This window comes from Gymnodraco acuticeps, unplaced genomic scaffold, assembly GCF_902827175.1.
Source record: "Gymnodraco acuticeps unplaced genomic scaffold, fGymAcu1.1, whole genome shotgun sequence".
NCBI classification, from domain to species: Eukaryota; Metazoa; Chordata; class Actinopteri; order Perciformes; family Bathydraconidae; genus Gymnodraco; species Gymnodraco acuticeps.
In genome coordinates this window covers 1,101,210-1,125,566 of record NW_022989748.1, presented here as the reverse complement: position 1 = coordinate 1,125,566, position 24,357 = coordinate 1,101,210, and the positions used below count along the sequence as shown (strand labels likewise).

Sequence of the window (24,357 nt, the reverse complement as noted above, 5' to 3'; positions counted from 1 at the left end):
GTTGCGGCAGATGAGGCCGAGCGATGAAGAGGAGGGAAACAGAGGAAGAGGAGCGCAGAGTTGGAGAGGCCCTGGGAGAGCAGAGAACTCCGCCAAGGCTGTTTCCATAAGTGGAGAATAATGAGCGTATCCGCCGCGTGATTCCAATACACTAAACAAAATAATGAGTTCTTCTTTTGCCCTTGCTGCACCCTCCGAAATACAGCAAGTCCTTTTTCTGTAATTCTGCTGACAAACAGACCTAACAGTCTACATTGCCTCCTAATATGTTGACTGGTTTATTATATATTATTATGACACCTAAAGCATTGTAGAATTATTATTAAAATAAATTGAGCTGAAACAAATGAGTAAATTTTCTTTTGGTAATTCAATCAAAACAAGTCTTTGTGAAGTAGCTGCATTGGTAGGCCTACTTTAGTCAATGCCTCCGAAAATGTAACGCAATACAATGAATATTAAATAACAACTTAAGTGCATTCAACTTAACCAACAGATACACAAAATATTCCAGCTACACACCCACCATGTTTAAATACACGCACACAATACTGAGTAATACGTTTAAAACAGTAGTTGGATCGGATTTCGAGAAATAATATATAATATGAATATAAAGCAGAACGATATCTCGATTTGTGATTTTAATTCAAATACGCTGGCAATCTTAAGTGGTGTCAATCTTACTCTTAGAACAATGTCTAGAAAGTATTCCTTTAGAGAGATCATTGGCTTTAGGTCATTGTGATGGACATTTGATAGAGCTAGCGATTCATTGGAAAACATCTGTTGTATAGTATATATTATTATTTATATATATCTTTGGAGAAACCTGAACAGTCTTGTTTTTCTCCTGCTTTGCTGATACTTTTAGAAAAGGCTCATGCTGTCTATTTGCAACCTGGTGCGAAGGTGCAATCAGATATCATTGACATGTTGCGTAACGCCTCGCATAAGATAAAAAAAACATACACAGATTAACGGAGCCTGTAGTCATGAGTTTATCTTTGTTTAAGGAAATAAGCCCTTAAGCAACACATTCATAATAATACGCTTCAGAACAAGAGGAGAGGACTTCTCCCTGTTATTATCTGGCAGAAAACACAACTAGAGGACGTGAGCAGGAGGACGATGAGGGGACGAGGACCTGCAGGTGTGCGTCGGCAGAGAGGAGCAGGATAAATGATGCCATGCGGCACAACGTTTGTATGAAGAACACATAAATCCCTGTCTGCTGTCACCACTCAGCTGCATCAGCTGCTCCGCCTTCAAGGTTCCTCCACCTGACAGACTGTTCAATGGCTTCCTGTTCGAATTGAGCACTGCTCTCTTCTGGAAAACAGCACTGCATATCATCCATTTGAAACCAATCGATTGACTGTTGGGATGAATACAGCATAAACTAAGAATCCATTGAATTATTAAGGATGGAAAAAAGGGCCAGATGGCATTATAATAGTTTTATACTATACTAATACCAGCAGCTCTTAAATACATGCCATTTACTTTCTTATCCCATTTCATGCAATTCTTTCTTTTTTTTTACAATTTTTTTTCTTTCTTGTGTGTCAGTCATCCACACCAATCAGAAGTGCTGTGCTCCACATGTACCAGCCATTGTTAATCAATCAGAAGTGGCCCATGATAGAAGGTGATCGACAGATTGATCCAATCACCTGCCAAGTGCTTCTGAAAGTGCCTGCCCTTTCCAAATGGCTTCCAATGGAGCTTTAGATGCTTTGGTGAACCATCTGGGTCAGGTTAGTAATGCTCCATCACATGTTTCTATTACAGGGTGAATCTTAAACTGAAGCTTGACTTTAAAGCAACCCAACGGAAGTTTCATGTAAGTTTAGTTTTTTCACTCGTAGCTCAGGCTGGGGGGGGGGCTAGAGACGGGAGTACGTTGATACGACCTTCCTAGCCGGAGTTAAGGCCGCATTTTACAATAAACTTCCGTTGGGTCGCTTAAAAACAAATATCGCAATTCGAATCGCAATCGCAATAGTTGTCAGAAAAATCGCAATTAGATTTTTTCCCAAAATCGTGCAGCCCTACGTTGTACATGCAAACGTCATGGCTGCATGGTTTTAAAACTTTTTCAACGGACTAATGAAATCAGCATTAATGCGAAGGAAGACTACGGGTGATTTTATATCCTCAACAAAGTCCTTTATAATTGTGACTCATGCCCATGGATTCTGGCAGTGTGGGCACATTTGCACTGGATGCTCAGCAACATTATGATTATACTGGAATTTGTTTTGACACATCAAACAGTTAGGCTTATGAGCATTTAAGGAAACACATTTCTGACTAGTCGCAGCCTTCTCATTTGGAATTAAGCGGGAGCCAATGAGCCTATAAATCTGTTTATTCCCTGATAATTCAGGAAACAGCAATAATAAGCTAAGAAAATAAGGAATCAAGTTAAAGCTAATTACTTTGATTGAAATGGTGATGAGGATTAAACATTTAAACTTCTGACATAATAACAGTTTAGTCATGGTAGGGTGGGGCAGTGATTGATAAAAACTGATATTTTCTAAATCCAAAATTACCAGTGAAAATATATAAGGGTCCTTCATTAAACTTGGTGGAAGGATGTAGCACTGGCCAAGGAAGAGCCCTTTTGGACCTGATCCTAATCACACAATACATTTCACTTCTATAAACGGCCCTAGAGGAGTGCCTTGCTATTATTTTATACATTGGGGCTAAAGTGGTTTATATATTAAGTCCTAAGACTTAGGGACTGGTCAGCTTTCTGTCCCCAGAGTCAGAACTAAACATGGTAAAGCAGCGTTCAGTTATTATGCTCCAAATATCTGGAACAATCTCCCAGAAACCTGCAGGTCCGCTGCAACTCTGACTACTTTTAAATCCAGGCTGAAGACTTTTCTTTTTGTCGCTGCTTTTAATTGAACTATTCACATCTTAAACTGCACTGAAACTTTTATCCATGTACTTTTTCTTTTAATGTTTAATTGAACTATTCATATCTTAGACTGCACTGAAATTTTATCCATGTATTTTTTCTTTTAATGTTTATTTTATTAGCTTTTCTTTTTAATGACTGATTTTAGATGCCATTTTCTTAATGTCTTTCATTTTTTGTAAAGCACTTTGAATTGCCTTGTGTTGAAAAGTGCTATATAAATAAACTTGCCTTGCCTTGCCTTGCCTAAGACAAGCACAATCCTTCACTAAAGCTCTGAGCTGCAGAGATATGGCGGTGGGTGCATGTGTGTGTGTGTGAGAGCATGGTCAGTGTATATCCCTCGGCTGCTCAGTGCCGGCACAGTGTGTGGTGTGTGTACTTTATATCTTTATCTGACAAGCACACACTCCCTCATCGACGAGTGTGTGTGAGACGCAGCCGTCGTCGGGCTAACAGGACACAGCAGAGAGCAGAGCAGCAGGCAAATCAAGACAACATTGGCTTGTGCAGTGAAGCCCACCGAGTCTTAATTGAATTGATAGAGTCTGGGGAGAGGAATTGATGAGGAAAACTTGGGAGTGGGAAAGGAAATCGGGGAGAAATAGAGGGAACATTGTGGAAGAAACACAAAAAATAATAAACAGATTCAAAGTAGAGAGAGAAGAATCTCAATCCAGAGAGAGCCAATTAAAACGAGATGGCTGGGGAACAAATATTTTTGCGATGGAAAGGTGGAAAAGACGTGATAAAGAAAGACAATGCAAAGTAGGAAACTAAATAATTACAGAGCGAGTGTTACCACGGTGAAAGAGGGATGCATCTATTACTAAGCAATGATAGTAAATAATGAAGGGAGAGAAAACACACAGGAATTAATGTAAGATAGTGAAAAACAAAAAAAGGGGATGAGGGTGAATTTAGGCTGAGAATGAAATTGTTGACAGTTGAATTAGAAATGGAGTTCCCTCTCCACGACTATGATTAAAGTGCCCTTCAGGAAATCAAGCCTAAACGGGAGCTTCTATGCTAATTTAAACAGAGAAAGGAAATACAAAGAACCACACTCAGTATCAGTGCTGAATACAAATACCCTGCTAAGGTAAATGAAGAAGAAATCCAGCACTAAATAGGTGCCAGCTTAGAGTGAACATGTGTGAGGAGAGGGCAACACTATAAAAAGGTGTGTAGAGTGAGAGAGAAAAGACGGCAGTCTCAGAGGAAGGTCAAACAGACTGTCAGGCTGCACAGAAAATAAACCTTAATCTGGGATTGAGTCAGTGAAGAAATGCTAATGAAGAAACATGAAACATAAAACACATGCCAGAAACATCTCGGTGCTGCAGTGTGTGTGCAGCACAGATTGGTTAAGCGCACCAGTGTGATCTCATGCAGTAAGACATGGATACTCTCTTCATGTCTCACCTTAATGAGGTCTCCCAGGAGTTTGTTGGCTTCGGTGTAGGCCTTCTTCACCTCCTTGAACTTATTTCCTAGTCCCATGCTGTGAGCCTGCAAAGAGCCACAGTGAATAACAGAAGGAATGAGTGGAGAAAAATAATCTTTTTAATGCTACGTTAGAGGAAAGATATCAAGGCTCATTCAGTCATTGATTCAAAGCTGTAATTTGTGAAGTGACACCTACAGCTTTTAAATGGATGGAGAGGACGCTCGTGTAGCAAAGGCCAGATGGGCCGGTGCGGTAAGCCCCTGTAAACTGTAATTTGGTACATGGAGTATTTGTTCAATACTATTGATATAAATGAGTCACACTAGTGTACAGGATGAGCACACCGTTTTATTTAAGCAGCTGCACAGAGCTGTGGATTCAGTCACTGTGAGACATCTCAGACTGTGAGTGAGCACAGAGGAGACAGCCTGTTTGTACTTCATGTACCTTCAACTAAATTAGTTGTTCGAGCAACATTTGTGGGAGTTTCTAAAAACAGTGCCACTGATGAATGCACCTCCTTGCTTTCAGTTATTGCATCTAGAGTACCTTTGAACCAAACAAAACAATGCATATTTGTATCGAATGTAGGAGAAAACACGTTTATTTTTCTCTTCAATATTGTTTTAAGACCGCTTTCTGAAATAAGACAGTCAAATAAGCATTAAGGGGAAGTTGCACCGGACAACAATGAACCAAAATGTAATGTCATACTGCACTAATCCGTGTTAACATCCATCCATCCATGAAAGAGCTAAACATGTAGCTTTGTGGAATCCAGCTTGGAGATTGTTTAGCTTCAAATCACTTACACAAACAGAATAAAAAGGACCAGAATAGCTGGGTGTACCTGGAAGTGCAGGTTGGTGTACTGTCCTCCGGGGATCTCGTTCTCGTACACGTCAGCGTTTCCAGACTTCATGGTGGCCGTGCAGTCGAATGGAGCATACAGGCCTCTCGCTACTTCCCAATACTCGCTGTAGTCGAACACCTTCTCCAGAGCGATGCCTGCAGCACAGAATGACATCAAATCAATGGCCGCCATGTTCATTTTCTGAACTACTGTCCTTTTAAACTGAGATGCAATTTGTCCAAAGACTACAAGAAAGCAAGGGGCAACTACATGCAAACTACAAATGCATTGTGATCATGTTTTTGTGTTTACCGAATAAAAATCAAAACCTTGGAATATAGTGATATATTTATGGGGATAATACTCATATGCTGTATTTCTTATTTTGCCAAAGTACAATTGTCTTGGGTTTATGCTGTTGGTTCTGATAAAGATATAAACATGAAGTGAAACGTGTCACAGTGTGTCAAGTTTCAAAAAGGTGAAACCAAAATGGCAGCAGAGACAATCTTCCAAACAATCACTTTTTTTTGACAACTCTTCAAAATGGTATTATGCCAGTAAAGATGTGGGACTTACACAAAGGTTACAGGCCAGAAAAGCTTGAACGGTCCTTAGCTACAGTGTTGGTTTAGCAAAACTATTAATCCATTAGTGCTCGTTTACATCCTGCCTTTGCTGCTCATTAAATCCCAGTGATATTTTGTTATCCATAAAAGAACCATCTGTTGCTAGTATTCATGACATTCTGCTGCAGCCAGGTAAGGTGTTCTCTCTAAAGCTGATTACCTTAAATGGGAAAATCTGTTTGAATGCCATGACAGAAATGTCTTTGCAGTGAGCGTCCTCCATGCTAAAGAGACAAACTAATCTTGCTTACAACAGAGTGACAAGCTTGAATTGTCATGATTCAAAGCGAGCACTTACTCCAGAAAGTGTTTGTGTGATTCCACTGTGATCTTTGTGGACAATTGGAGCCACTGAGGCTAATGTGCATGTTGGTTCTCCTCAAAATCCGCTGCCTGCCAAGCCGCTCAGTAATAGCTCCATTTCCTTCTCTGTTTGAGAACACTTTGGAGCGTTCATTTACGCTTCCATTTGAAATTACAGCCTTGATTACAAGTGGAAGTGACGGCATGTTAAAAGGTCAGGTCAGGCCGCCTCTCTACGATACAGCACCTTGTTCTCCACCTTAAAATACTTAAGAATAGCAACTTAAACTATTAAATACTGCTCCCCTTACCACACAATCTTTGAGTGTGACACTGTTTGCTTGTACCTAAAGAGGAAATATTATGTACATTTTCAAGTTCATAATAGTATTATGTACCTCTACTGTGACATGTTCTCATGCTTTAATGTTCAAAAGGGTCCTTCATTTTCTCATACTGCCTGTGCTGCAAAACCTCTTTTCAGGGGGTGTGTGTGTGTCTACAGAAGGTCCAGTTGTGATAGACAAGGTTTCGCCACTGCTGTTGAGATTGGTCAACCGCTTATAGCTGTCCCACTCGTTAGCCTAGATTGTTCTATTTATCCGAAATTAAAAGTGTCTAAGTAATTATTTTCACAAGTCTTCAGTTCCTGAGTAAAAGTCTAAGCAGTAAAACACCACACCTGTATGAGCTGGAAAGTTATATCAAAGCATATTAAGTTAAGCTGAATTGAAGGAGCATTATTCAGGAAGGTTGGCCGTGATGAAGCGAGAATAACAATAATGTCTTTTATCTAGCTGATTTTTGCTTTTGCGACGACCTATCTTGCCTCCGGGGATTAAAACGTTTATTTTACCCTGCATCCTTTAAAGCAGCTGCAAATGGATTCTGACGCTTTCTAAATCCCACTGGAGGGTAAATACAGACAACATTGTGCTATGTGTATACCATAGACATGCACACACACACATATATCCGTCATTTAAACGGCTGCTCGGCAGTGACAAAGTGTTATCAATATACAACTCATTAGCAGCACAAGCTCACTAATGCAGCCGACAAACAGAGACACACACAGTTGTGTTCAGATACACACAGTTGTAGGGAGATAGCCACACACGGTTTGTGGTTGATGAGACAATGAGAGCTAACTAAGACGCAGAGATGAAGACGGATGAGCATGAGAAGACTCAGGGACAAAAGAGGGGGAAATTGAACGCAGACGGATGAAGAAAGGAAGAGGAGGGAGGTGAGGAAGAAGGTCAACATGTTGGCTAACCTTGTCTGTGTGGTTGAGAGCCTACATACACTAATATCTCAGTACATTCTTCTGTGTGTTTGATGACCGCTACATCTTCGACGGCTGCATTGTTTTAGCAGCTAAGAATTCCTCATCAATTAAAGCCATGCATGATTCATGAGGAGAGGCAGTAAACGCTGTGTCAAGCAAACACAAGGGCCACTTTAATGTGTGTCATCATTCAGCGTGAGTGTTTGTGAATATGCATGGCTTCTAAATCCACACACACAAACACTGTGGCTGAATGAATAAATAAAGTGACAGCTGAGAGACAAATGAATTAACCAGAGAAGCGCTGCTTGTGCTTTGACGAAGAGACACTGTGTGAGACAGTGAGGGGGAGAGCAAATTGTGACGGAGTGAAATATGGATGTAAAATGCTCTTAATTACTTTGTCTCTGAGTGAGAGGACGGGAAGAGGAGGAGGATGAAGAGACAATGTGGAAGAATGGAGGGTGGTGAGAAAAGACATGAGAGACTGCTTTGTAACAGAGATGGGAGAAAGAGAGGGAAAGCAGTAAACATTGAGGGGTCAGCGAGGTTTGGAAGTATTCAAGACAGTACTGTGTCTGATTATAAAAGGAGAGAGATAGTCAAAAGGAGATGAGGCGCATAAAGAGAGGCAGAGATGAATAGAAGGTGACAGGTAGAAAAGTATTTGGAAGTTTCTCCGCATGTGTATGCATAATGCAGGGCCCCATCAGGATGCACTATAAGTATGCACACATGTGTGAGAGTGAGTTTGTGGGAGACATCCTGCATCCCAGTCTCGGTCTCAAGTGAGGCAAATTAAAATGCCTGGAATAAACTGACACTTGAAATCCTCTCGCTCTTGAGTAACGACCTTGTCCTTCTCTCGCTCTTTTTTCAGGGAACTGTAAGCTCACACATTGATATTCTGTCACTAACGTGGACTGTGTCTGACTGATGGGAGACTTTCTGTCCCTGATGCTTCCTACACTGCCCTGAACGATATGAGAGCGGACGTGGACCTGTTGCAGCCTCAAATATGTCAACAGAGAGAGTTCACTTTCAGAACACAAGTCACGCATCGCATTCTGAACACAGCATGCCGTAATGGCTCTGTCGCTGTGCTGCTTCATGGACTATTACATAATTAGCCTCATCTTCTACGACAGTTTCCTCCCTGTGTGCTTGTTTCTACAGTTATATTAAACAATGAGCCTAGCAAAGAAAGCCATTCTCTTGAAATGTGCCCTGAGAGACTAACAACAGCAGGATGTGTGCTGCTGCTATACACCTACTGTGGCTGCATCACACACATTAAGTTAAGATCATGTTTGGAAATTAGGTGCTCACAACTTGCAGGTAATTACAGGAAGAAGTACAAAGAGCATTGCCTTAATAAATACAATCCTGTTTTCCATTGTATAATCCTTTTAACATATAATCATTGGCTTTCAGATGGAATTATCTTAAAGATACTCAAATCATTTTCAAGGTGAAACATTCAAAGCTTGCTAACACAGAACAAAAAGATAATGCTCTATTCTACCACAGTGGTACATCTATTTTTAAATGTTTTACATAAACCATTGAAGACTCTGTAACATGGCTTCTATGGGGATGCCTCAATAAACATGTACAAGGCGAGAAATAGGATAAAAAGCATTAGCATCATGGCTAATCCTGTACCATGGGACACAAGCAGTCATTGATAGGTATTAGTGAGGTTGTTCTCTTAAGACCACATGGTAATCAAAAATGGCGCTGATGGAAGTAAACATTTGCCTGATGCCCAGAGGCAGGAGACTGTGTGCACCTACGTCCTCACAGCAGAACACATGAAGGACTTGGCAAACAGCAGTGGAGCGTACAGTCCATTAGCTGTGTCCTGTGAATGCAGTGTAAACAGAATTAGCTGCGCTTTTGCTATTTCTGAGTAATGGAAATGAGCTATCACATCTAGTTAGGAGAGCTGAGTCCGTGTTCCCAGTAGCATTCCTCTACATAATTAAGCAGCAAACCTCACATCAGTTTTAATTCCTTTAGCCTTATTTCATGTTCCTTTAATTCTCTTTTTTTCTTTCTGGCTGGGTAGATTTGATTTCACACTGTGCAGAGGTCACTGAGCCTGGGCAGCTCTCAGAGGTGGGAGAGACTCCAGATTTGTCAAAGCCCATGAAAATTACATTGAGCAGAACACACTGGACAACAGCACACCCAAAGGGGAATGAACACATTAGAAAGCCAACCCTCCACTTATCTGTTGACCTCCTGAGAAGATAGAGTAAACCAGAGTGTGACTGAAAGATCTGATCCAACAGCCATTTAAAGGACGCCTTGGGAAAACCTTTAACCTCTAAATGCTCCACAGAGAGAGGGGAACTGTGGCTGTGTTGGGTCGCAGAATTCAGATTTTATCACGCTTTGATGATTATAATGCTGCATAATTCATGGCTCCAACCAACATTTTAAAAGCAGCCAATAGATGTGCTGATAATTCGGTAGATTTTATTGGCATATTTTCTTTGGTCCGTTTCCATTTCCCTCTCTAATAATTGGCTGTTTACTTCATCACTGAGCAGAACACATCAGTTTTTCTGGCCATAATCAGTGATGTGGTCTGTCATTTATTGATTTGTTGACTGATGTCTTCTCCCTTGTGTAAAGCAGGAACGCCCTAAGAGTTGTCTTATCAACGACTAGATACTGCTATAAAAAGCACCATATCGGTATTTGAAGGTGTTTATTTCAACAAATTCCAATCTGATGACAATAATACATACATTGAGTGGTGTTCCATTGCCCAAGATCTTGATATATGTTTAATACAACAACAGTCTATGGTCATTGCTGACAGGATGGTGAGCATTTCTCTTACCGGTGTCGAGCTTGGTTCCCTTGGCGCAGGCCACCATGGCCCCCATGCTGGGTTGAGAGGTCATCCCGGCCATAGAGTCCACCTACAGAGACACTCAATATGAAATCTGTTGGACATCTAGTTCCTTCGTCTGGATTTCAACAGGTTCAAGGTAAGATGTCTAAAATAAGGTCTAAAATGTGCTGTGCAAGCTTGAGAGATTTTCATGTTTTGTTATATAAAATAAAATATCATTACATTTACCCAGTCATGAATTTTTAAACGTTTTAAAAGGTGGTTGCTAACAAGTAGCTAAATAATAATAGGACATGGTGGTAAAGTCAAGCAGCGGTGGTGTAAGAAACAAAATTAACCAAGTAAAGCAATGGGATCAATACAAACACATGTTCTTTAGTGTTTGCTCCAAAGTGGACTGTCTGTTTCTTTTATAAAGAGTAAATAGGAAATAAACAGTAGAATGGTCCAGAAGTGCAAATAGCAGCCAATTGTTTTAATGAAACTCCCAAAGCTGGCTGCATGCGTCAGTGAACACAGTAAGAGAAATGTTCCTTGTTTCAACAATATTTCCCTCTTTGTTTTAGTGACAATTCATATTTGCAAACTGCATTGACTATTCTGAATAATTAGAGGCTAGCATATATTAGAGTATTTGAACAGACACGATGACTACTCACAGCTACGTCCACTACGTCAGCTCCAGCCTCGGCACAGGCCAGCATGGCGGCAACTCCGGCCCCCGCGGTGTCGTGAGTGTGCACGTGGATGGGCAGGTCGGGGAAGCGGTCTCTCAGAGAGCCAATCAGAAGCTTGCTGGACTGTGGCTTCAGGAGGCCGGCCATATCCTGGAAACAAAAAGAGAAAAGGAGGGGAAAGGAACATTAAGTAAGGAGGAAAATGGAAACAATTCCTATAAAACATATTTGATTGCAATAAGTTCACACAATATTAAACACCATTTTTTATTTCAGATTTGTCCTGGAATCCTGAGCAGTAAAATTAACACAGGTGCAGAGTTTTATACAGATGCCTTAATACTGTTTTAAGATGCTTTCTGCAACAAATCTAAGTTTTGGATATGCAGAGGCGTTTTTATGTACAAAAGTGGTGGGGCAAGAACAACTTAGATGTGTGTATATATTAGGGCTGTCAGTCGATTAAAATATTTAATCGCGATTAATCGCATGATTGTCCATAGTTAATCGCGATTAATCGCCAATTAATCGCACATTTTTTATCTGTTCTAAATGTACCTTGGAGGAATATTTTTCAAGTTTTTAATACTCTTATCAACATATGAGTGGACAAATATGCTTTATGCTAATGTTTATTATCATTTGAACAATGACAAATATTCTCATGAATATTAAACACAACAACCTCTGAACATTACAAATATTCGCCTCAATTCAACCTGGAACCTCTCTCATACAATAATACAATACAAATGGTGTATGTGTGTGTGTGTGTGGTGTGTGTGTGTGTGTGTGTGTGTGTGTGTGTGTATGTGTGTGTATGTGTGTGTGTGTGTGTGTGTGTGTGTGTGTGTGTGTGTGTGTGTGTGTGTGTGTGTGTGTGTGTGTGTGTGTGTGTGTGTGTGTTTGTGTGTGTGTGTGTTGGAGCTATGTGCAACTCAAGGCATATGCTCGAACGGGAGCTGCCTGGACGCTGCAATCATGTTGCGCACTATCCGTGCTGAGTGTGCTGACTTTTCGTACAATGTCCCACTGTCTGGCTTCCTGCATAAAGTCAAGTGCTCGGCGCAGTTGTGGCGAAATGTCGCTCCTCTGTTTTCATTTAAACAGCTCCTTATATCCGTTAGCGCAGGTAGCTAGCACCAGATGCTAACAACAACAATGCACCTAAGGTCTCTCTCTCGCTCGGGCCACACATACACACACCCTCCCGGTCCTCCCAATAGCCAGTCGGTGCCTGCCGGTGAGCGTGGAAGTGTGGTCTGCCACAAGCGGGCGGCAGGAGCGGGGCTGTCAGCATCAGCTTGTAGATGATATTTTAAACTCGATGCGCTCTGAAACTACGGGGTGGCCGAGGACAAAAAATACACATGCATTAATCGCGTTAAAATAATTAGTGGCGTTAATTTTTTTTATTAACGCGTTAACTTGACAGCCCTTCATTTGATGTCATATATTTTGTGACCTCGTGATGAGTGTCTGTGTATTCCTTATAGCCCCTCCCCCCTCTCTATTGGAACCATGGATGGCCTACAGCTATTTGTTTACGTGTTATATAAGCTTCTGGTGCTTTTTTAAACACGTAAACAAATAGCTGAAGGCCATCCATGGTTCCGATAGAGAGGGGGGAGGGGCTATAAGGAAAACACAGACACTCATCACGAGGTCACAAAATATATGACATCAAATGAAGATACCAAAGCTGAAGTAAATGGTCAACTTCATTCATTTTCTTTCAGTTTTACTGATTTTAATCGCTATATACTGCTCTCTCTCGTCTCCTCTTCACTACAGGGTGAAAACTACACTTTTCGCGGAACATGTACTTACAGCCAATCAGCTCTCTGAATTATGAGATGACGTTTGGTAGGTATGCCAGCACTATGCCCCACTGGTGATAATTGTTTTGCCGAACACAATAGAAAAATACTCTGAGCATCCGCATCATAGTTTTTACAGCACCCATTCATTTAGACAGCAGAGAGAGGGGCTTGCCCCACATCACTCAACACGGCTCAATAGGCACACTGTGGACACTAATTGGAAGAACGCAGATTAAAACAGCAATGTACAGACACATCGGATGACTAAACATGATCTTAAAATATATTTTAACATATTTTCTTTGCATTTTTTTGAATTATTATTTGTATCATTTTCTGCTGACACTAGGTGGGGCTGTGCCCCACAGAGCGCTGATTGATTGATTAATTGATTGATTGATTGATTGATTGATTGATTGATTGATTGATTGAAGCAGAAAGAACGTTCACAAACACCGACATCCTTTTAGTGATTAGGACTTGGAAAAGACTACCACATAGTGAAACTCTCCAAATAAGCATTGTGTCTTCGGATACAAATCTGAATTAAATCAGCCACCATGAGGTTTAATTGAAGCCATTTAGACCTGGAGAAATTCCAATACTCTATCTGAAAATATATTCAATGCCTTCAAAAAACAACTACTCAATATATTCTGGAAAAGGATCATTTAGAACAAAATAATGACAAAAGTATTATTTTTTAACAAACAAACAAACAAAACAAAACAAACAAACAAAGTTGATGATGATTTAATATTTAAATCTAAATTGATACAAACAGAATTCCACACAGAGGTTAGATGACGCTCCCTTTGGTGATCATTGCACTCAGTTTTATTTCATGCTCATTTCCCCTTTTAAAAGTTAACCTCATTAGCCGTGCAATGCTTTTATGAGACTGCCGCCGCTGCGTGAGATTGATCGCACCATAGGGGCGGGGGTTTATTATATTAACGTTTGAAAATATTCTGTCATGCTTCAACAAAGTAATTAATTCAATGCGAGTATTATCAGTATATTAATTTAGATAGAGAGGATCACATTTACAAGTCATTTCAATTGGAGCAAGAGAAATAAATCTGCTGTGTTCGACATATGAGGTTTTAATGCTAATTAAAAAGCATGTATGAGTTTTGTGTAAATCTGTAAAATCATCATGATATATTGGCGAAACTGGTTATTAGAAAACCAAGATTGTATTCCATACATTTTGTATTTTGCTGAAGATCTGCTATAATGTTGGTGTTACAGTAGATGTAGCACCAACAATGTAACAGAAATAAAAGTGATAATTGCAGCAGTCACACCTAAAGCTTGCCAACATCATTAAAATAAGAATTTTTTAATGATGCCTTACCTAAAGCATGACCAGGCCAAAAAACACTGCAGGTCAGTCCCTGATTATAATCATATCTCCATATATGAGTAAAAGACTGCGTATATTCTTTCGTTATTCTGGTGGCAGATGGGAAGGGATTCATACAGAAGCAAAGAATAAGTGCCAGTTTTCCTTATCACAGGGAAAACAATGTTGGCTTATTATAGCCAGACACTTAAAACACTGCGTCTTGAGTTATTTCCTCACCTTGATACAGAGGATGTGAGTTCCTGCTTTCACCAGCTCATCGGCCAGCTGCATGTAGTAGTCCAGAGAGTACTTCTGCCTCATGGGGTCCGAGACATCGCCCGTGTAGGAGATGGCGGCCTCCACCACCCCCCCCCGCCGCTCCAGCAGCCTCCATGCCCAGCAGCATGTTGGGCAGGTAGTTCAGGGAATCGAACACGCGGAAAATGTCCATGCCGTTCTCTTTCGCCACCTCGCAGAACCTGAAGGAGGGGGTTGAATTCATTTAATCTACATTCAAATAAGACATACATAATCTTACTGAACGCTGCACATGAGTTTGTCTTTATATCCCAGATGATAGCACACATCCGGGTTTGAAATAAGCCGTTTATATCAATCTCCATATCTGTACCTGCGTTAATACAATATTCACACTATTTCCATGCTCATACAGCCTGCAGGAGCCCACAAAGTCTGCAGAGAAATGTATACCGCCTCATTATCCAAGCAGCGAGAGCTAAATCTCTCCTATTATTGCCTCGGCCTCCGTGTCCTAATCAGGTTTCAAAACTGGGATGTGCGCCTGTTTTAGCTGTGTTAGTGTGAATACAACATTTACACACGCTGAGAGCTTTTGTTTTGGCAAATAAACACAGACACTTAATGTTATGCCACGAGAGGATTACCAGTGTCCAGTATTTATTTATTCAGCACTACAATCCATACAAGCGCTGCCTAGTGTTCGGCACCAAAACATTGTCCAGAATCTCTGACTCAGCGCTGACAAAATCATTATGTGAATCATGTGTAGCAGCAGTATCTAAGGTAATTTACTGTTGTGTGGTACTTAAATACAACTTTCAGGTACTTGTACGTCAATGCTTTCATTTCCTACTACTTTAAACTTCTACTCCAGTAGCTCTCAAAGGCAATTACTATAGTTTTAACTCATTTATTTGTAACTTGTAATTACTTTGAAGATTCCAATTCATGATACAAAATGTAATTCTGTATATTTCTCTAACTACCTATAAGTATGAATAGCTACCATTTAAGAGGAGCGCTTGTAATGAACTAAATATAAGAGTACTCATACCACCTCAGTGTATTAGCTAGTTGATATTTTCTAAAAATAATATCTAGTTGGTGATCAATTTTGGATGTTCAAAGAAATGTGCGTTCTTCTTGCTGCGGAGTGTACTGTAACCCTGTGTCATGCACTTTAAATCAATTATATGAAATGAAATTACACGTTAACTTGATTTAGTTAATGAAGACACTGACTCGGGCTACTTGGCCGCGGGCCGCTGCGAGCGTCGCGGGTGAGAAAGCCACAGATAAAATAGAGGAGGTGGAGAGAGAGTCGGGCCAACAGATCAAAACCATTAATCACAATCATGTGCACATTTTCCATGGCACTGCCCCTACGGGACACAGAGAGTGAGGGGGGGGGAGAGAGAGAGATGAAGAGCAGTCGGGGTACAGAGAGGGAGTTAAAAGAGGGAAAGAAGTGTGTTATACAGAGAGACGAATGGAGGCATAAAAAGGAACTTATAACAGTGGGGATAAATAATGTGATAGGAGACGGGGAGAATACAAAGTGTGTGTGTGTGTTTCAATGTGAAGGAGTGGGGAGGGGACAGCTGCATTAGTCATAAAGCCACTCCTAATTCAGGTGAGGGGAATTGCACCTTGCATGCATGGCTGTGTGTGTGTCTGTGTGGAGCTGCATGCAGGGGTGTGTGTGTGTGTCTATATGAGTCATCCACATCATGGAGGTAGCTAGTGAATCCATTTGGAAAAGTGTTAGAGGCGTGTGTGTGCATGTGTGTAGGCACAGGAAGTGTTTATGGCTCTAAAGACATTACTTGTAGACATCTGCATCAGTGGTGTGTGGAAGTAACTGCGCATGAGAGGAGGAAACAGCCAAACATCCACCAGGTTCACCTGATTAATGTGTGTGTTAGTGGCTAGCTATTGTACAGATTATTTTCATATTTAACAACAAAGCAGCGGTGTCCCTTTAATTTTATAGAGAGAAATGTTTTCAGTATAGATTAAATGACTTGAAAGGAAATAGAAAGGTGTTTTATTTACAAGGTGACAATTGGATCATTGATTGATTGAAGCATCCTGCACCACATGTGTCCATCTCCTAAGTGCTTACATCACCCTCTAGCCACCAACAGCCAATACAATCATGTAATCATGATATTGACGTTAAATCCATACCCACACATTTATATACGAGAGGAAACCTGTATGAAGGAAAGTCTATTATAGCCAGCAGGCTTCTCCTGGCTCAAATCACATATTACCTTCAGATAACAGTTTTTCCTTAATTAACAAACATATTTGTATTGCATGTTTCTTCTGGTATATTTTTATGTTATATTTAAATTTTTACCACTTGCTTTATTTGTATTACTTTGTTCTTGTGAGCAGACGGTGTGTAGCTAATCTTACGCGTTTGGATTGTTGGTGTATTGTTAATTACGGTGTTCTGTTAGGGTAATTGTTTTTCTATTGTTTTGATGAATTGTTCGTGTAATTATTCCCAGATGGCAATTATTTTCACTTTCAATTTTCTTTTCACAAACAAAATGAAATATGTATGAAGTCGATAAATAATATGACAGTGACAGACAATAACGCAGGGGGAGAGCAGCTGGTTTCCAGACAATCTTTCTGACAATTCAATACAAATGTTTTCAAAACATTAAAAAGAGTTAAATAGGAAAATGACAAAGTTGCTCTAGAGATATGAAGGATCTGCTTTCATCTCGACTGTGTTCCAAATACTGAACAAACCACTTACAATTATATTATTCAGTGCATTTATTAAAAAATGTATGTTAAGCTTAGTGTGTATCCACCGAAATGTACAACAGTGCTCTGTGTGTTAATTTCTCTAGCATTAGTGGACATAGAACATTGATTTTTGAAGCAAATGCAAAATAATTCTTGCAAATAAGACTCTTAATGTCACGAGTGTTGAATAAACAAATGATTTGTTCTTAATGTTGGGTATAGTCTGTGTCCCAATCCCAAACTTACAAACCCTTCCCCTCTCCACTTCCACTCCGTTTGTGTTGAAGGTACGCCACATTAAGGGCCGTTCCAAACAAACTAGTGGGGTATTCTAGTTATTTAACTCTTCAACAGGAAGTTATCAAATCTCCAACAGGAAGTTATCAAACCTCCAACAGGAAGTTATCAAATCTCCAACAGGAAGTTATCAAATCTCCAACAGGAAGTTATCAAATCTCCAACAGGAAGTTATCAAACCTCCAACAGGAAGTTTTAAAATAATAATAATAATAATATTTATAATTGTTTGCCTTGAGAAGCTCATTCTATACCATGGTTACAGGAAGTCACGACACTTCCTGTTTTTGCCGGTGAGAGGAAAGTTCATCCGGAAGTTTGCCGCTGCATTCACACCTTACACATTAACGGAGCCTCATTCAGCTGAGAGTGAGAATACACACTCCGCCACACAGTCTGTTTGGAATTGGGCCTCAGTGTGTGTGTGACTCACTTAAAGACAGCGTTGTCGGGGTAGTTGGTGTAGCCCACAGCGTTGGCTCCTCTCAGCAGCATCTGGAAGGGGACGTTTGGATCAGAGCTCTGAGCTCCTGGAGCCTCTTCCACGGGCACTCTGACAGGAAACGCATGGCCACGTCAAATGTGGCACCTACACACAACACAACACACACACACACACACACACACACACACACACACACACACACACACACCCACACACACACACACACACACACACACCACACACACACACACACACACACACACACACACACACACACACACACACACACACACACACACACACACACACACACACACACACCACACACACACACACACACACACACACACACACACACACACACACACACACACACACAGAGACACACACACAGAGAGAGAGAGGGATTGCACTTTATTTAGTATACCTATAGTATATATAGTCTCATCCCAACTTTGATCCAAACTTAAGACTCAAAAACTCATATTTCACAAATATAACAGAGGCTGGAATTAAATATCTGATGATGCACGCACATTCATTGTTCATCCTAACACTTTCATCATTTCACTCTGAAGTCACTTTAGAATCGAAGAAATGTTTCAGAGGGCGAGGCGAAAAAAAGAGATAGCAATCTCTCATTTCCCTTTCTTGGGGGAGTAGATTAGTAAATCTCATACCCGTTTATCATATCAGCCAGAAATATTGAAGCCTCTAGTGGTTTTCTGCTGATCTAACACTGTCATCATTACATTTCATTTTCAGAGCACTCGTACATTTGGACAGAATATTAAGCACAACTGTATGTTCCCGATTCTGGAGGAGCAGGAACCCCTGGAAACCCTCCTTATCACATTTTTTTTTTTTGTTATACTCCCCCTGACTTGGATTTCAGCCGACCTCAGCGTCTCATAAACAGCTAGCTAGGAGCTGAAATGAATCTGATGTTAAACACATTAGTATTAACGTATTTTAGAATGTGAAGTATCAAAACAGGACGCTGATTGAAGCATTCATCTGGGACCGCAGACTCATAATTTGATAACAGGGATGAAGAGTGGCATCTGGCAGAACATTAAGCCGAGCACTGCTGTCCTTTTTTGAAAGAAAGGCAGCATACAATCTGTCATGAAGAAGAGATGAAATTAAATCAGGGAGAAAGATGATAACAAGTCTGGTATGCAATGCCCACCATATCACCACTAACATATATAGTAATGTTTAAATCATAAAAGGTGTAGGAATATATGAGCCTAACATCTTCTGTATGTGTGTAAGGTATACAGTACTAATACCACCTTACAGTATATTGACTCTTTACTCCATACAAATTTCCCCTGGTGGGAAATTAGGTTTTATAAAATAAACTTCTATAGCATGCTCTTGAGCCAATAAAGCAAAGCCTATGATGAATATAAAAAGATGAATGCCTGAAGTCTCACACGCACACCTCTGCAGTTATCAGCATTTTTGCTTAAGTGTGCAATTATGGCCCTGATGCATCAGACAGTTTATCCTGTCAGATCAATGTTTATGTCTCCGTGATCCCACTTAATCACTCTGGAGCTTTGATTTGCTGCCGCTGCTGGTCAGGCTGTAATGCGTGTGCACCATAGACGCTGCCTGCACCGAGGAAACAGCTCCAGTCCTTAAAAGGAAGCACCGAAATCAAATGGATCACATCACTCCAGTTTTCAAGGCTTTACTTGAGGCTTTCTTGTCCTAAAGATTGACCTCAAAATAGTACAACAGGTTTTGAAGCACTGAATGGTTTGTTCCAAAATACATATCTGATCTTCTGCTACATTAAACCATCAGGGTCTCTAGAGTCAAAAATAAACATGGAGAAGCAGCGCTCAGTTACCATTCATGTATTTTCACTTGTTTTTTTCTATTTGACCCTGCTTTATTTGTGTTATCTTGGCTTTCAAATGACTGTTTTGAAATGTACTTTAGTATTGTATTTTTGATGTACTATATCTTTTAAAGTATTTGGTTCAAATTGCCTTGAGTGGAAATGGGCTACTGTATTTTAATAAACTTGCTTCGACTCGAAACATGCAGGGGATTCTTGCGGGCTAAATGTACAATCATTTAAACTCTCCAGCTTTACGACTGTGGAAATACATTTGAAGAACCATATAGATACATTATGTGACCCAATTCATATAATTGTATCTTGATGGTGTTTGGAGGAACGCTATATGAGGAAGGGTCTTAATCCTCAAAGGGCTTTCACAGGACTTAATCTCTTTTTGATTCATTCAGCCTCTGAAACATGTGAAAGCAATACAATGTTCCCATTTTGCATAGGGACAGTGTGTCAGGTGCACAGCGTTCATTACTCACAAGGTCATCTCCCTTCGGTGATTTATCGTGGTTCTGAGTGATTCAAGCAGTATAATATTCTCTGTAATAAAAGTGAATTGTATACTTGGTAGTTATTCCTCTTATGGCCATTTAGTGATGTGCAATTACAAGCTGTCCTTGTGGGAGAGTGCATGCAGGAGCTGGAGTCTTTACTGCAGTGCTGGTCTAATTTGTGTTTCACAAACTAAATCAATATGAGGCGAGAGCACGGCTGATACTAGTGAACCTGGGAATTTTGGGTATTGAAAGCCGAGCGAAAGAAGGATGATTAACAGAGGGGATGGGAAACACACGGTCTGATATTTACCCTGACATCAAAGATTATAGCATTCAATTATTATCAGAGGAGCTTTTTACACAACATGACTCCTCCTCAAGTCTTATCATGCCTTGTGTGACTCTGGAGGAGCCTTATAAACTCTGAGAAATAACAAATGATGAGGCTTTGATTGGGCTTTCAGAGGGGGAAGAATAAGAGGAAGATAGAAGAGACAGAAGGCAGCACATGAAACAAGGAGAAGCTAGACTGGCAGTCACAGAGCGCCAAGGCTAATGGTGCATTCATGTGCTCCTCGGATTCCCCATTTCCCTAATTGGGAAGTCATTCTTCTCTATTGAAAATGCATTATAGTGAAATATTTGATTTGACTTTAACCCCACTGCAGAACGGGCATAGGTCATGCTCTGCTACAAAGCTTAAGCTAACGAATTCCTATTTTGGTCTTGAAAAATATGTTTTAGGGGATGAGTATGAACAAACTATTTGTGTGTGTAAGAAAGGCATAAACAACCAATTGAAATGCACTGTTAATCTCATGAGGAAAGGTGATTCCTGTTCTTTTTGCTTTTTTATAAATGATCACTCATTTGTAAAAGTGTTGTTCCTACTTAACTAGTCAAACTAACATCGAAATATTATTAGAATCACAAAGCATGCTATTACCCTGTAAAATAGTAGAGTCACAGCAAGGATTCAGAGAGGATCTCTATAATTTATTTAGCCTTAAAATGTTTAAATAATGAGAAACTATTTTTCTGACTCATTATCATATCATGCAGGAACTACTGATGCCTCGAGAGGATCCACGAGCACATTACATTCCTCTTGGGTGATTCAGCGGAGCTTCTCTAAACTGAAAGAGACAACGTGACGCTGCTCAGCTCATAACATCAGCCGGTACAGAATCATTATGTCGGGGGTGTTTAAAGGTTTCTGTTTTACATTTCATTTCAATGATTGCTGTGGTGCTATAATTGGCAGAGTCGAGCATATTCAATTTGTCTGGATGTTTCATGAACACAGAACACTGTTTAAACTTCAAGAGCTTTCATCCACAGAAGATTTCAAAAGTCATCTCCCACTGCAACTCAAGCAGCAGCGGCGCTTTATGAGAGTTTAAAAGGAAGACACAAAGGAAGATGTATTCACCTTTCTCTTGACGTTTTATCATGACTGGATTCAATTCAGAGGCCAGATTATTCCTGTGATGGCTTTGAGCTTGTACTGCAGCAGATGCTCAAATGATGAATGTTTAACACATCGTCTGCTCAGAAATAATTACACGTTGTAAAGAAAATAATATTCAATTACTGCAAATTGTTGAAAAGGACACTGTTTTCCCATAATAAATGTATCTTATAACCATCATTTCAACAATAATACAACCCCAATCATAGTTTTGGAAATCTTACCCAACTTCAATGGGTAAATGGTTAAGGTTTTCAAAAAACATGTGAAGCCTCAGTGGTGAAAACAGGAAGCTCCTAGTACATTAACATATTGAATGCTCAGCCATAAAATGCTCCCAAAGCATGCTTTCTGTCAGCTTTTATTGACTGCTTTGCACAGCTTCCTGTTTCTCACACAGATGAGGCCCCAGATGAATATTCAAGAAAACCTAATAGAGAGCTCAGCTTGTGCTCTTTCATCAGTAAAACATATAGACATGTCTGTGAGCTTCCCGTTCCCAAAAATAAGATTTACCACAGCTCCTGAAAGCCCCATTTGACTGTGTTTAAACCCAGAGAGTGCTAAGATCCTCAGAGGTAAGGTGAGGTTGTGTCACTGCGAGATTATTAATGATGGTAAACAACATTTTAATGTGGGCGAGAGGTTTAATGCTTTAAATATAAGCTAATGACATGTTAAAAAAAGCATTTATGTCCCTTAATCAAAGCACTTTGAGAACAGGTTCACGGTATAATGAGACAAGGAGCTGTTCTGGCACCTATTCAACGATTTCCCTCCAGAGTGGTGAACTGAGTTCACTGCCAGTTATCACAGTCTCTCTTCAAAGATTTACTTTTAAATGCTCAAACACGGCTAAGCTGAATTAATACCATCCGCCCCTGGTCAGTCTCGTAATAATATCACGATATACTGAGATGCCTTTGAGCCCTTTTCTACAATATCTCCTGGATATTTTACTTTCGCTATAACTTTCAATCTGTTCAAACATGAGATGAGTAGACAGTTGCTTAATATGCTCCAATTGCTCTCCCACAGTAATGGAATATATTGTTTTCCTCTAACTGGAGCACCATGACCGGCTACTGGGAGGAATTCAATCTGAGAGAAGCGTTTACAGAGCTGAGGTTTTACTGGGCAGTCTCTCTCCTCGCATTTTTATTTTCTCCTCACTTTGCTCAACCATCTAACAAATGCACAGCGACTTAAACGGAAAGCCTTTTTACTCTAGGCTTTTGTTGTTTGGTTCTCATGTTTGTTCTTGGGATCTGACTAAAGCACTCCAAGTAATTTAAGCACGATCACTCCATGTGGTTTACCATAATTGAGCATTAAATTAAATGTTTCAACCTCAAGAGGTTCGCTGGGCATATCTCTTCCACAAATGTGTGTGTCCTAAGTGTTCAAACGGGAATTTATTATTTGAAACTGGTTCACAACAATTGTTCTTCACACAGGACAGCTATCAAGAAGTGTTGATAATTGCAGACTGTTCAAACATAAGACAAGTAGTTTTTGTTCTCTGGCCAATTTCACAGTAATTGCATATTATCCAGGGACACTATTGGACTCAAGAGGTTTCAATAATGCATGATTTTCTCTATTCATTCACGACCATGAAGAGGCTACAATCATTGTCTATTGAGGGAACTTGCTGGAGACGGTGAAGATGGGAGGACGAGATATCATTTAAACGGCGCATGATTTCCACAGCTCAAATTAGAAAAACAAAGGGGCACAATCACGAGAAGATCTACGGTGAGAGTGGAGAGAGAATGGAGAGAGCAGGCATGTCTTCAGATGCATTAAAATGCAGGAGTGCATACACAAAGAGATGAATTAACATGATAACTATCTGAAGAAGGAAATACATGCAAATCTTACGTGACTGATTGTATGAGATCACACATTGTGGGTATTTCCTCAGGTGTAATGGCTCTTTAGAGTGCCAAATGATACCACTCATGTCTGTACCAAGAGGTTTAAATAAAGTCAATGCAGAGGCGTCTTATATCCGTGTTCTTTCTAATGACCAGCATTAACAGATTCCTTTGGTTGCAAAAAAAAAAGAAGATCTTGTAGTTAAGTAAAAAAATACCAGAGTGTTGGAATACTCTGTTACAGTAAAAGTCCTGCATTCAAAATGTTCCTCAAGTAAAAGTATTATCATCAAAATATAGTTAAAGTAGCGACAGTAAAAGTAGTCGTTTGGTCGTAGATTGGTCCATTTCAGAATAATGTATATGATATGTTTTATAATGATTGATCATGAAAGTGTTCTCAAAGCTGGTAAAGGTGCAGCTAGTTTGAATGACTTTGTATACTGCAGGGTAGCTGGTGGATTTACTCCAGGTGGAACTAAAGTCTGATTTAACACTTGATTATATTTCACATCATTCATCCACATCTGTAAAGTAACTCAAGGTATTCAATACATGTAGTGGAGGAAAAGTACACCATTTACCTCTGAACTGTAGTGGAGTAGAAGTACTAAGTAGCAAAATATTTAAATACTCCAGTAAAGTACAAGTACCTCAACATGTTACTCAAGTACAGTACAACA

At 40.0% G+C, this 24,357-nt stretch overlaps 1 protein-coding gene across 1 annotated transcript in view; it reads right to left on the bottom strand.

Moving 5' to 3' along the window:
• pcxb (pyruvate carboxylase b) overlaps positions 1 to 24,357 on the bottom strand; it is a 344,298-nt gene that overhangs the window by 39,308 nt on the left and 280,633 nt on the right. Inside the window, 8 exon segments of the mRNA XM_034224887.1 lie at positions 4,364 to 4,450; positions 5,239 to 5,396; positions 10,319 to 10,400; positions 10,993 to 11,160; positions 14,422 to 14,556; positions 14,558 to 14,663; positions 17,945 to 18,026; positions 18,029 to 18,100. Coding sequence (XP_034080778.1) covers positions 4,364 to 4,450; positions 5,239 to 5,396; positions 10,319 to 10,400; positions 10,993 to 11,160; positions 14,422 to 14,556; positions 14,558 to 14,663; positions 17,945 to 18,026; positions 18,029 to 18,100 — 890 coding nt within the window.